The sequence below is a fragment of the Aricia agestis genome, chromosome Z (assembly GCF_905147365.1).
Source record: "Aricia agestis chromosome Z, ilAriAges1.1, whole genome shotgun sequence".
Classification (NCBI taxonomy): domain Eukaryota; kingdom Metazoa; phylum Arthropoda; class Insecta; order Lepidoptera; family Lycaenidae; genus Aricia; species Aricia agestis.
In genome coordinates, this window is record NC_056428.1 from 35,986,011 (window position 1) to 35,999,292 (window position 13,282).

Here is a 13,282-nt window from a genome sequence, read left to right on the forward strand (position 1 = left end):
AGAAACCAAATAAAAACTTTAAAAAAAGCCACTTACCGCAATGACAGCCAGCACCTGCCGCAGTAAGTTCACTAATTGAGTAACCAAATTTGCGAACGTTACATCAACGTTATTAAATTATTATGTATTCACAATACAGTAGCACGTGCGTATGTCACGGTAAAGAAAGCGTACTGACGAAATCGCGCGGCGAGTGCTGCGCCTGCCATCGCCCCGCCCCCGCCGCTTCGCGCGGGGCGATCGTTCCCGCGTCCGCAACTCACTCAGGGACCAAATGACGTAAGTAGTAAGCATGTGTGCACTGTTGGGTAAGGTAGGTTATCTCCGAAAGGTCAAGCCGAAGGAACAGAACTGAAATGAAAAATTTGACAGATAATGTATGAGGCTTCTGTCAAAATTTTAAATTAATTACATTTGGACTAGGCTTCTATAATCCATGCATTAGAATTTCTGAAAACGGACAACGATTTCGGAAATCAAACACGGAAAACGTGTGTAAGCGATATACTTCAATACTAAGGTTTCATCGAGTATGCAACATACGATATCGCCCTCAAAAGGCCTCAGCAAGGCTCCCGCCCCGCTGCCCTCTGATTTCAAGAAATCAGAGGGCAGCGAGGCGGGAGTCGAGCGGTGGCAGCGGCGGCACGGGAAGCCCCCAAAAGGGGGGAAACCGCGACGTTGGGAACACTGTAGAACGAATTGAATGATCGGCCAAGTGCGAGTCGGACTCACGCACGTAGGGTTCCGTACCATTATAGAGCAAAATTAGGGCAAAATTTGTGTTTTTTTGTATGGGAGCCTCATTTAATTTTTTATTTAATATTAATATTGCATATTAAAGTACACATACAACTAAGGATTGTATGAAAACTTCAAGTAACTACTTGTTGCTTTTATTGATATAGAGCAAAAAGTCCATAAAATCACGTTTATTATGGGAGCTCCCATTAAATATTAATTTTATTTTGTTTATAGTATTAATTGTTGTTATAGCGGCAACAGATCTGTGAAAATTTCAACTCTCTAGCTATTACCGGTCTCGAGTTAGAGCCTGGAGACATACAGACGGACAGACGGACAGACAACGAAGTCTTAGTAATAGGGTCCCGTTTTTACCCTTTGGGTACGGAACCCTAAAATGGTCAAGACCAAACCAAGCTTTACCAAAATAAACCTTAATTACTCGTAGTTTGGTAGATAAAAAAAACACTTTATAAAATATTTTCTAAAAAGTTTGTTAGGAACACTCATTAGGATCAAGAAGTGGTGAGTTGATTGGAGAATGGAGATAGCGATACGGGTTAAAACTCCATCTACGATGAAAATCCTATACTCTAAATAATGGAATTTAGCGCTCTTAGGCCCACTTGTGCCAAAACTTTGAGTTAAATAAATAACCCGGGGCTTAATAACTCAGTGTTAACGTTTTTAATTTTTAACTCTTCCCAATTTTTATAAAAATTATAAAAATTGGGAAGAAACACTTGTGTCCAATGTCTACCTATTTATGAAGGAGTTCACTAAAGACGCACTAATCCAATATTTATTATTATTAAACTTTGGTAGGGACTTACTTTTTATCCTCATTTGTATGTTGCAATTATTTTCAATTTTATTTAATAAAAAGAGAACAGTTTCTTTTTCTAGGCGAAATCTTCAATGGAATTCGGATCGGTCCGTTCGACAATCCTTCTGTAATATGAGTCCGAACTAATGTATTCGATAATTTCTTCATAATCATCAGATAACAACCACTGATCATTTATCATGGTCAAACACAAAATAAAGCCGGTACCTATTACTGAACACAACAAACTGCATAAGTCATAACCGAAAAATCTCAGTCTTGATATTACTAACCCAGAGTTAGTTGATTTAACCCTCCGACATCGGTGGGTTAAAAATTTAAAAATTAACTCGAGGTTAACCTTACTCTTGGTGGTGACGTGACATGATGTGAATTTAAATTCGAAGTGTAATTTAACTCAGAGTTAAGCGTGTTAACCCAGTCTGGCGCAAGTGGGCCTTACAGACGAACGGTAGTCGGCGGCACGTGTCGGCGGCAGTCGGCGGCACGTGTCGGCGGCAGTCGGCGGCACGTGTCGGCGGCAGACGCGGCAGCCGACGGCAGCTGACGGCAGCCGTTGACAGTTTATGACGCATGCAGGGGGCCTACCATGACCTTTGTTGTAAGATTACAATAACATTACCGTAATCACTTTTTAAACATAATTTTACTAAAATCAGTAAAAAATGCAAAGCATTGTTAAATCCGCTGTGAAATATCAACTTTTTTAAGATCGCTAGCTTGACGTTAAAGTAATAAATGCTTATCTGTCAAACGGTGTCGCTTAGTAGAGGCAGAGTAGACAGAGTCCTTATGTCTATTGTGGTAGAGGTGGTGTTAGGCCCCCAGTTGTGATGTTAGCACCCTAAGGTAAGCGTCCACAGGTCGGTATCGTAAGCAGCGAACGTCTTGCATCAAACGGATTATTTTTTTCACAGTATATCCGCCGAATTGGCAGCGTACGGATTACCGACTAGCCTAGTAAATGAAAGCTCAAAAGGGAGGTGTGGATGGAAAAGTCGAAAGCTGAGATTTCGACTAAGGAACTTTGTTTGGACTAATTTTAAGATAAACATACTGGCTAGTAGGTAAATCGTACGCTGCCGATACAGTCGACGTACTGTAAAAAAATATCCGTTTGAAGCGAGACGTCTGTTGCGTACGATACCGACATGTGGACGCTTACCTTTACGCGTTAAGTCACAAGTCACAACTGCAAGCGTGATAAACTGTCGACGGCTGCCGTCGACTGCCGCCGACGCGTGCCACCGACACGTGCCGTTCGTCTGTAAGCGCTCATATAGTTGGAATTAAAATTAAATTAAATGAGAAATGTTAAATTCATAAAAACTCAATTTTTTTGTTTTGGAGTGCTTCAATTTAACGCGACAGTGGCATAATATATTATGACATAGGGAGAGGGGAATGTTATCTCTACCACGCATAGAGTACTAAAGAAGTACTCTGAACCAGATCTGAACGTAGTTTGGTCGCATTACGTCAAACCGAACCGATAGATCATAATTATCTACTCAAGAGTTCTTTAGAGTCATTGACGTTTGAAGAATAACATTTTAGGTGGTCAATATTTTTGTAGCAAAAAAATATTTGAGTCCTGTGGTGTGTAATGTGTATACTACCATGGCCCCCAAGCCCCGTATTTAATAAGCCAATAAATGACACGTAAGGCTGGCGTCACACAGCCGGAATTTCATAATCGGAAATTCATATTTTTATTTCTTACAGATCGATCTATGAAATTCATAATCAGAATGTGTGTGGAGCTTACTGATATTGTATGGTATTCCGGCCTTTCTGAATCAAAATCAAAATCAAAAATATTTTTATTCGGAGTAATTTTTTTACAAAAACTTTACCGAACGTCGATACTACGATGCCTACCACCGGTTCGGGAACCAACCCGGCGAGAAGAACCGGCGTAAGAAACTCGCACGGGGCCATCTTTTACTAAAAAGATGGAAAATTACAATTTAAAACATATACAGTACAACACGGTCACATTAACCTGACGCACCACTGGAATGTATATGCAAGCTTCGTAATGACGTCATGACCATGCGTCTAGTTAATTTGACTGTGTTATATAACAATATTATCACTAAGAGCTATTTACAATAGGAATTATAAAAAAATATTCTAGCAGCCTGTAAGAACCATCCTATTCCCAAGGTGTGTTGTCGTCGACGAAATCATTGATTTTATAATAAGCTTTAGTACACAAACGTTCTTTTACTACATTTTTAAATTTATTGATAGAGAGATTTTGAACGTTTTCTGGGATTCTATTGTACAGGCGTATACACTGGCCTTAAAAAGATTTGCTGACTTTGCTAAGTCTGATCACTGGTATTTCTAATTTGTTCTTATTCCTAGTGTTAAAACAATGATTGTCGCTTTTCTTTTTGAAATTATTTAAGTTCTTTCTTACATACAGTACGTTATCCAAGACATATTGAGATGCGACGGTCAGAATATTTATTTCCTTAAACTTTTCTCTTAAGGATTCACACGATGACATCTTATAAATAGAACGTATGGCTCGCTTCTGCAGCACGAATATTGAATTAATGTCCGCTGCATTTCCCCATAGAAGGATTCCATATGACATAATGCTGTGGAAGTAACTAAAGTAAACAAGTCGCGCTGTTTCTACATCAGTTATTTCTCTGATTTTTTTAACAGCATATGCTGCAGAACTGAGCCTATCCGCCAGATTTGCAATATGCGGACCCCACTGTAATTTACTGTCTAAAGTTATACCTAGGAAAACAGTGGTGTCCACTAATTTCATTTTCTCATCATTTAATAATACATTGGTTTGTACTTGTCTAACATTTGGCAAACTGAACTTTAAACATTTCGTTTTGTTAGAATTTAATAGTAAATTATTAGCATTAATATTATATGAATTAATTTATTAATTCATATAATATTAATGAATTAATATTATATGAATTTCCGATTATGAAATTCCGGCTGTGCGAGGCCAGCCTAAGAACACGTAAGAACATCAAGATTCAGGGTATGTTCCTTAAATCAGTAGCGGCGTAGTGACCCCTCCCTAGGGGCGACGCTATGTCACCACCCAGGGCGGCGGATAAAAAAGGGCACCGCAGGCCTCTTTAAAATGCATCAATTTTTTTTAATTAATTGACTTTTATGTTCATTTCAGATATTCTACAAAATGGCATTGAACATGTCGGAAGTGTTCACAGAATCCCTGCAAGAGATATCGACGGAACAAGAGTGCCTCAGCAGATACGCCAATTACTCGTTAAGCGACAGTGAGTGCATTATTTATTACCCATCTGATTAATGTCTTCCTAAATTAGAATCTATTGTCGAAAACACGAGGTCAGTCAGAACGTTTCATACAAATTATATTAACAGAAAAGTCCGGAAAAAGACGTCAAGGGGCAAGGGCATTCTCGGTGCCTGCGGTGGACAGTGAAGTCTTTGAAACCTAACTTCTGGGATGGGGTCGGACTCTGGACTATTTTATGGTGGGTCGCGCCAGATCGCTTCTGTAAATACACTTGGCATACTGTAGACTCTTGAAAACTTAATACAATGTTAGCCCTAGGGGGTGGCAAACAGGGCAATCGCCCGGGGCCTCGCTCTTGCAGGGGCCTCGCAAAGTATTTATTCGTAGGACAAAGGGCCTCGCAAAGACCTTCCGCCCAAGCTCTCGCATAGTCCTTCTGCCCGGGGCCAAGACCGCCACTGTCGAAATGAGACTTGGCGATACATAAGGACCGTAATCTTAATCAACTGGTAGGTAATCAAATGGTCTTCTGGTGACCATTTGGTTAATTACCTGGGGACGATTGCTATCCCGTTTTAGGTATTTCCGAAGTACACCTTGAAATGTCCAAAAACTCTTGATGTCACTTGAGTATAGATATAAGTATCGCCGGATCGCCACAATAGACAAAACTACCAGTAGTTCGACTGCAAAGAAACGGACAGGTTTCAATATCTGTCAAATTCGTCGGGTCTCACTAGGATTATGAACGGATTGTGCCTCGCGCTGGCTGATATAATTTATTTTTAAATATTTAAAATAAAGATTTCAAAATTGGATTCAGACATTAAGAGGAACACGTCCATCGAATATGTCATATTTTTAAATTCGTAGGTAACAAGTTAACAACCCTAGCGACGATTTTCGTCATAATACGTCAAATTTAAAAATTTCAACATCAGTGCTAAGTCGGCATACTCTATCATTCTGTCTACTCTGGTATCGCGTTCCATATTGTTTGTTGCTAACACTAATTAAGGCCAGGGTGTGTGCATTGCACAGCCATAACCGAACACCCATTAGTTTTTAAGTAGTATGTTAGTATGTTAATTTGTCATGTCAATTTGTTGTTATTCTTCTGTGTTAAAAGCTCTGGCTGTGATCTGTCCTTGTATGTTTAATAAAGATGTTTTTATTTTTTTTATTTTTTTATTTTAAGAAATGCATCTACGCGTCGCGTTGCGGTCTGACATGACTCTAATACGGTAATGCACAGTGATGATAACTCTCTCAAAAAATTGCATTTTGTCTTATCTATACACTTCACTACTTTGTTGACAGGTAATAATAGACAATAGTAGTTTATACAATGACGTCATCGATATTAACTATCGTTATTAATTTGGCTAAAATAGTCGACCTTTAAATTTTAAGCTGCTCTGTATCGGTTCCCGGAATAAGCGTATCGGGGGCTGTCAATAAATTGAAATACTTACATAATATATTATACTATATTTAGAATATCTAGATCTAGATATCTACTCATAATACAGTAGAGTAACTAATGACTGGTTTACGAAGTTTGTTCAATCTTTTTCATTGACTACTAGCTGTCCGGGTAAACGTTTCTTTGCCATATAAAGTATTTCGCTCGTATTATTTTATTGAAGTGACTAAATAAGTACCTATGTCACCATGGCAACGTCCATCCCGTCGCACAAACAATGATCGCCGTCAATCTCGAGTTGTAATAATTATTATTTATTCAACAAATGCACTTATTAATATAATAACACGGTATAAAAAGTACCCTTCACGGTACACGGTATAAAAGATTCTCAGACCCACTGAATATGCATATAAAATTTGGTTAAAATCAGTAATCCATACTAATATTATAAATGCGAAAGTATCTCTGTCTGTCTGTCTGTCTGTCTGTCTGTCTGTCTTGCTTTCACGCCAAAACTACTGAACCGATTGCAATGAAATTTTGTATACAGTTATTCTAGAGTCTGAGAAAGGACATAGGCTACATTTTGATGTGGGAAAATATCTTATATCCATGAAAATTTCGATGAAAATGAATTTGCATTGCGCGTAGCCAGCGCTCATCCCGGGGGTCCTGGGTTCGAGTCCCGCAGGCGGAACAAAAAGTTTTCAATTTTCCTGGGTCTTGGATGTGTATTAAAATAAAATTTCAAAAATCTTAAACATATTTTATGTATAATATTATAAAAATCCAAAAATATATCGATGGAATGAACATTTTAGTTCTAATACGATTCAACAGATGGCGTTTTATTTTTTACTTTATTGTAACATAGAACTAATCATACTTATTAGTTAGTATGTTTTTGTTTATAGTTTTTAATACGTTAGAATATTATCTATACTAATATTATAAATGCGAAAGTATCTCTGTCTGTCTGTCTCGCTTTCACGCCAAAACTACTGAACCGATAGTAATGAAATTTTGTACACAGATAGTCTAAAGCCTGAGAAAGGACATAGGCTACTTTTTAACTGGAAAAAGGGGTTGTAAGGGGGTGAAAATGCGTAAATTTGGTCAAATTAACTTAGTTCCAAAAACTTAAAACAGATGGCGCCAAGAGTCCCCTAGATCGCGCTATTGCTTGCTCATACGTATTTCTATAAGAGGTGGTACCATATTGAGCTAGATTTTTCGATTCTTTCGATTGTTATACACGTTAATATTAACTAACTAGCTGTTGCCTGCGACTTCGTCCGCGTGGACTTTAGTTTATAGCGCGCGGTGTCAACAAAATTTGTGTCAAATTTAAAAACTTTTTAAAACCCTGGTAAGTGGTACCCCTCTTAGGGCCGCGTTACACCGGAATGGCAGCGCTGAAAGTGCTCGCCTCGCCGCTGCCATTCCGGTGTAGCGCGGCCCTTAATTAATCAAAATACCCAAAAACAGCTGTGCAGTGTGCACATAATCTATACTAATATTATAAATGCGAAAGTATCTTTATCTGTCTGTCTGTCTGTCAGTCTCGCTTTCACGCCAAACGCCAAAAGTATCTCTGTCTGTCTGTCTGTCTGTCAGTCTCGCTTTCACGCCAAACGCCAAAACTACCGAACCGATGGTAATGAAATTTTGTATACAGATAGTCTAAAGCCTGAGAAAGGACATAGGCTACTTTTTTTACTGGAAAAAAGGGTTGTAAGGGGGTGAAAATGCGTAAATTTGTTCAAATTAAGTTAGTTCCAACAATTCATAATAGATGGCGCCGTGCGTCTTCTACATCGCGCTGACGCTTGCTCAAAAGTCTTCCTATAAGACGTGGTATCATCTTACATTTAAGTTTCGATTTTTTTCGATTGTTATATCTATTCTACGGTATTAAATAACTCAGTACTTTATCTGTGCAGTGACGTAACCTTAAATCTATCAATGATAAATAGTTTATGGGTAAAGTTGTGTAATCGGAGGGCTAAATAAGCTTTAAAATTTGGCATAAAATATAAAGTTTAATATAAAAAAATGAAATACTTATTGTGTGCACACTGCACATCTGTATTGATTTAAGGGGTACCAAGGTTTTTTTATAAAAGCTTTTGATACCAATTTTGTTGACATCGCGCGCTATAAAGTACTATAAACTGAAGTCCACGCGGACGAAGTCGCGGGCAACAGCTAGTATAATACAAAGCCGTTTCGGTGGAGTACGCTATCTAACATTGTGACACGAGAATTTTATAGATATTAGAAGATTAATCTATTAATATACAAAAAATCAGCTCGTTAGGGTTCCGTTATAGGGTTTTGTAATCAACAAAACTTGGTTGACTACTGAACCTTAAAACGGAACCCTAACAAGCTGATTTTTTGTATATTGATAGGTTAATAGTTACATAATTTAAGAGTAACATTTTTCGCAAATAAAAATGTTCGTCTTATCAAAATGAAGCTACTCACAAAAATTTGCTTGTTAGTAATCAAGAAAAAAAATTGTTCTTTGTTTTCGTTGGCTCCCTTAATTTTATAAGAATAATTTTATAAGGCATTTTTTAGGGCAATTTATAAGGCAAAAAAATACATTAATTAATATTATGGTAGTTATTTGCATTAAGTAACTGAATGACCGAGCTTAGCTCGGTATAGCAAACACTCATTGAGTATACAAAAGTGAAAAAAAATTTTGGTCTTTCAGCGCTGTTGTTTTTGTTACACCTGTATATATATACAGGGTGTAACAAAAACAAGTGATAATACTTTAGGGTGTGTACGTGTTCCCTGTAGAGATTTCACTGTGAAAGTAGCAGCGCTGAAAGACCAAATTTTTTTTTCACTTTTGTATGGGCAAGGGCCCGAGCGTCACGAGTTTCCCCATACATAAAAGTGAAAAAAATTTTTGGTCTTTCAGCGCTGCTACTTTCACAGTGAACTCTCTACAGGGAACACCTAGAACACCTACACACCCTAAATTATTATCACTTGTTTTTGTTACACCCTGTATATATATATATATATATATATATATATATATATATATATATATATATATATATATATATATATATATATATATATATATATATATATATATATATATATATATATATATATATATATTTTGTTGACATCGCGCGCTATAAAGTACTATAAACTGAAGTCCACGCGGACGAAGTCGCGGGCAACAGCTAGTATAATACAAAGCCGTTTCGGTGGAGTACGCTATCTAACATTGTGACACGAGAATTTTATAGATATTAGAAGATTAATCTATTAATATACAAAAAATCAGCTCGTTAGGGTTCCGTTATAGGGTTTTGTAATCAACAAAACTTGGTTGACTACTGAACCTTAAAACGGAACCCTAACAAGCTGATTTTTTGTATATTGATAGGTTAATAGTTACATAATTTAAGAGTAACATTTTTCGCAAATAAAAATGTTCGTCTTATCAAAATGAAGCTACTCACAAAAATTTGCTTGTTAGTAATCAAGAAAAAAAATTGTTCTTTGTTTTCGTTGGCTCCCTTAATTTTATAAGAATAATTTTATAAGGCATTTTTTAGGGCAATTTATAAGGCAAAAAAATACATTAATTAATATTATGGTAGTTATTTGCATTAAGTAACTGAATGACCGAGCTTAGCTCGGTATAGCAAACACTCATTGAGTATACAAAAGTGAAAAAAAATTTTGGTCTTTCAGCGCTGTTGTTTTTGTTACACCTGTATATATATACAGGGTGTAACAAAAACAAGTGATAATACTTTAGGGTGTGTACGTGTTCCCTGTAGAGATTTCACTGTGAAAGTAGCAGCGCTGAAAGACCAAATTTTTTTTTCACTTTTGTATGGGCAAGGGCCCGAGCGTCACGAGTTTCCCCATACATAAAAGTGAAAAAAATTTTTGGTCTTTCAGCGCTGCTACTTTCACAGTGAACTCTCTACAGGGAACACCTAGAACACCTACACACCCTAAATTATTATCACTTGTTTTTGTTACACCCTGTATATATATATATATATATTATATATATATATATATATATATATATATATATATATATATATAGATATATATATATATATATATATATATTATATATATATATATATAGATATATATATATATATATATATATATATATATATATATATATATATATATATATATATATATATATATATATATATATATATATATATATATATATATATATATATATATATATAATATATATATATATATATATATACAGGGTGTAACAAAAACAAGTGATAATAATTTAGGGTGTGTAGGTGTTCTAGGTGTTCCCTGTAGAGAGTTATATATATATATATATATATATATACATATATATATATATATATATATATATATAAATTGCTCGTTTAAAGATGTAAGATATACCTAGATATTAATTTTATGGTTATTTGCCAGACCAAGGTCAATTACACCGGTGTTGAGTGTTCGAAACCACAATTTTAAAATTACGCGTAAATATTGCTTCAGTGAAGTCGTTCAAAATTAGACATTATACATATTTACTTCGTATTATAAAATGTAGAGATTTATAAATTTTAATCGTGGCACTTCACACGGCTGCACTGTTTGTATTTGCGTATTTGATGTATTCGCCAAACAATCACCAAACATTGACAAAGTATTGACCTTATTTGCCTATTTGACAAAATATATGACCAACACCAAATATAACACCGTGCCATTGTCGGTTTTTGACAAACATTGAACGACTTCAAAAGAGTCAAATAATAGGCAAGTAAACAACAAAAAAAAGTTTGGTATTTGACGTCCATGTATAGCAATATCATATTGCTATACTGTGTCCATGTGTTGAAGGCCGTATTTGTTTTTATTCGCTTGTTTGTGTATATGTCGCAGCCGACTGGTTTAAACAGCCGTTCAATCAAACAGCTAGCCCTTTGACTGAACACCGCCATTCAATCACACGTCTAGCTTTTATATTGAATATTTTAGTCGCTCAAAACGTTCAACACTACAGCTGATTCAAAAGCCGCCGTCTAATTGAAGTAGTTCAGCGCGCACCGCTGCGGCGCTAGGTGCGTTTTATTTACAATATGGCGTCAACTAGCAGGTGTTTGTTGGTGTTTGTGGTTGTTTTTCGGAAAGAAAAGACAAAAATTGTGGAGGCACATACGAGTGAATTAAAATTTCAACAAATATTCGAGGAGAAATTACGGGAAACAAACACAATCCAGGTGGCCGCCACACCGACTGGGACCTCACCGTTCAAAACATTAATATTATAATTATGCAATTTATAAAACAATAAATGTATATATTTATTTATTATATGTATAACATATTATACTCTATTCTATTAAATATACACATATTAAAAAAAAAAAAAAAAAAAAAAAGTGTCCATGGCGTGATGGACCACAATTAATTAAAATTCATAATATTATTTCAATTATCCTTGGTGCGAAAAATCTAAATAATAAAATAACAAAAAAAGGATATGGACGAACAGTCTATAGACGGCCCCAATTTTATAATAAAAAAAAAAAAAAAAAAAAAAAAAAAAACAATCCAGAAAGTCTAAAAGTTGGTTAGGTTAGCTTAGAACTTAGACCACAACACAGAGGGAGCCGAGCGAGCGCAGCGAGCGTGCTGCGGCAGCAGCCGGCGACCGCCGTCAAATAAAAGGGGGGCTCGGGGTGCGCAGCCCTCCGACAAAACAAAAACAAACCAGTTGGCTAAGGGGCGATTTCACCAAAGAAATGGAACGCGTTCAAAGCACTCTGAACCGGTTCAAAACGTATAAACGCGATTATAGCATCGAAATGCATTTCACCAGCATAAACTAAACGCGTTCACAGCAAATCCGAGTTTTATCTTTTGAACGCCCAAAGTCCGAAGTTTAACGTCATAAAACCCGTTCAAGCCCTGTCATGGCGGAACGAAAAACATAGACAAAAGAAATGTCAAGATGACAGTTTTGACACATGCGTTTGTTAGTTTATGTATTGTTTCTTGCTATTTTGTGGTTAAATTAACGTGAAAAGGCTTTAAAATGATGAAAACATGTAAAATAATCGCGTGACGTCACGTAAACTTAGATTTAATAATCGCGATCAAAAGAAGTTTGTGAAATCCAATCGAAACAAAACGAGATTTACGTCGCAGCAGGAACGCGTTCAATGGGAACTAAGTTTTATAAAACTAAGTTTTATGTGTGTTTGGCGAAATCCCACCTAAGAGTCGTCTAGCTGTAGTGTTGAACGTTGTAGTCAACAAGTCGGCTAAACGACGTATAGCCGTGTGATTGAATGGCGTTGTTCAGTCAAAGGGCTAGCTGTTTGATTGAACGGCTATTTAAGAGGAGTCCACACCGCCCTTTTTTCCATACAAACGTTGTCCCCTGTTTCCTCCCTGGATGATGCTAATAGAGTTATAATTTTTTTCCTGAATATCTACGGCCACTAATACAATGTCCCTATGTTTTCTTTTTTTTCATAATTTAATTATTAAATAAGATATGAACGTTCAAAAACCCAAAAAAATGGCCAGATTTTCCGCTGTGTTCAAACGTCCAGAAAACAGATTTGGCTAGATTATACAAAAAAAGCAAAACATAGGAACACAGCTCAATCCTTTTTTTAATCTTTAATGAAAAAACTACTTAAATCGGTTAAGTTTTGGAGAAGGAATCAGGGGACAACGAATCGTTGATTTTCTGGATTTTCTGCAGTTGTCTCTATCGCGTTCTGCGGTATAGGCTTGAGGTAAGGGAGACAGCTATAGATATTACAGTTACTTTTTTTTCATTTCTCTAGCCCCTGGTGTATCCTCTTAAACCAGTCGGCTGCGACATATATACGCCAATAATTTTGACAAATGCAACAAATAGCCTATCAAATACCAATAGCCATATATGAAGTGCGATCCATTCACATCCACTTGCGTGAATCAGAACGTTCCACTG

General features: G+C 36.3%; 1 protein-coding gene across 1 annotated transcript in view; it reads left to right on the forward strand.

Annotated features, from left to right (window-relative positions):
- The first annotated feature begins 532 nt into the window (after nt 1-532).
- The window catches only part of LOC121738756 (PDF receptor-like), a 42,010-nt gene continuing 29,260 nt past the window's right edge, over nt 533-13,282 (forward strand). The window contains exons 1-3 of the mRNA XM_042130991.1: nt 533-692; nt 1,651-1,697; nt 4,764-4,875. Coding sequence (XP_041986925.1) covers nt 533-692; nt 1,651-1,697; nt 4,764-4,875 — 319 coding nt within the window. The remainder of the gene's footprint in view (nt 693-1,650; nt 1,698-4,763; nt 4,876-13,282) is intronic.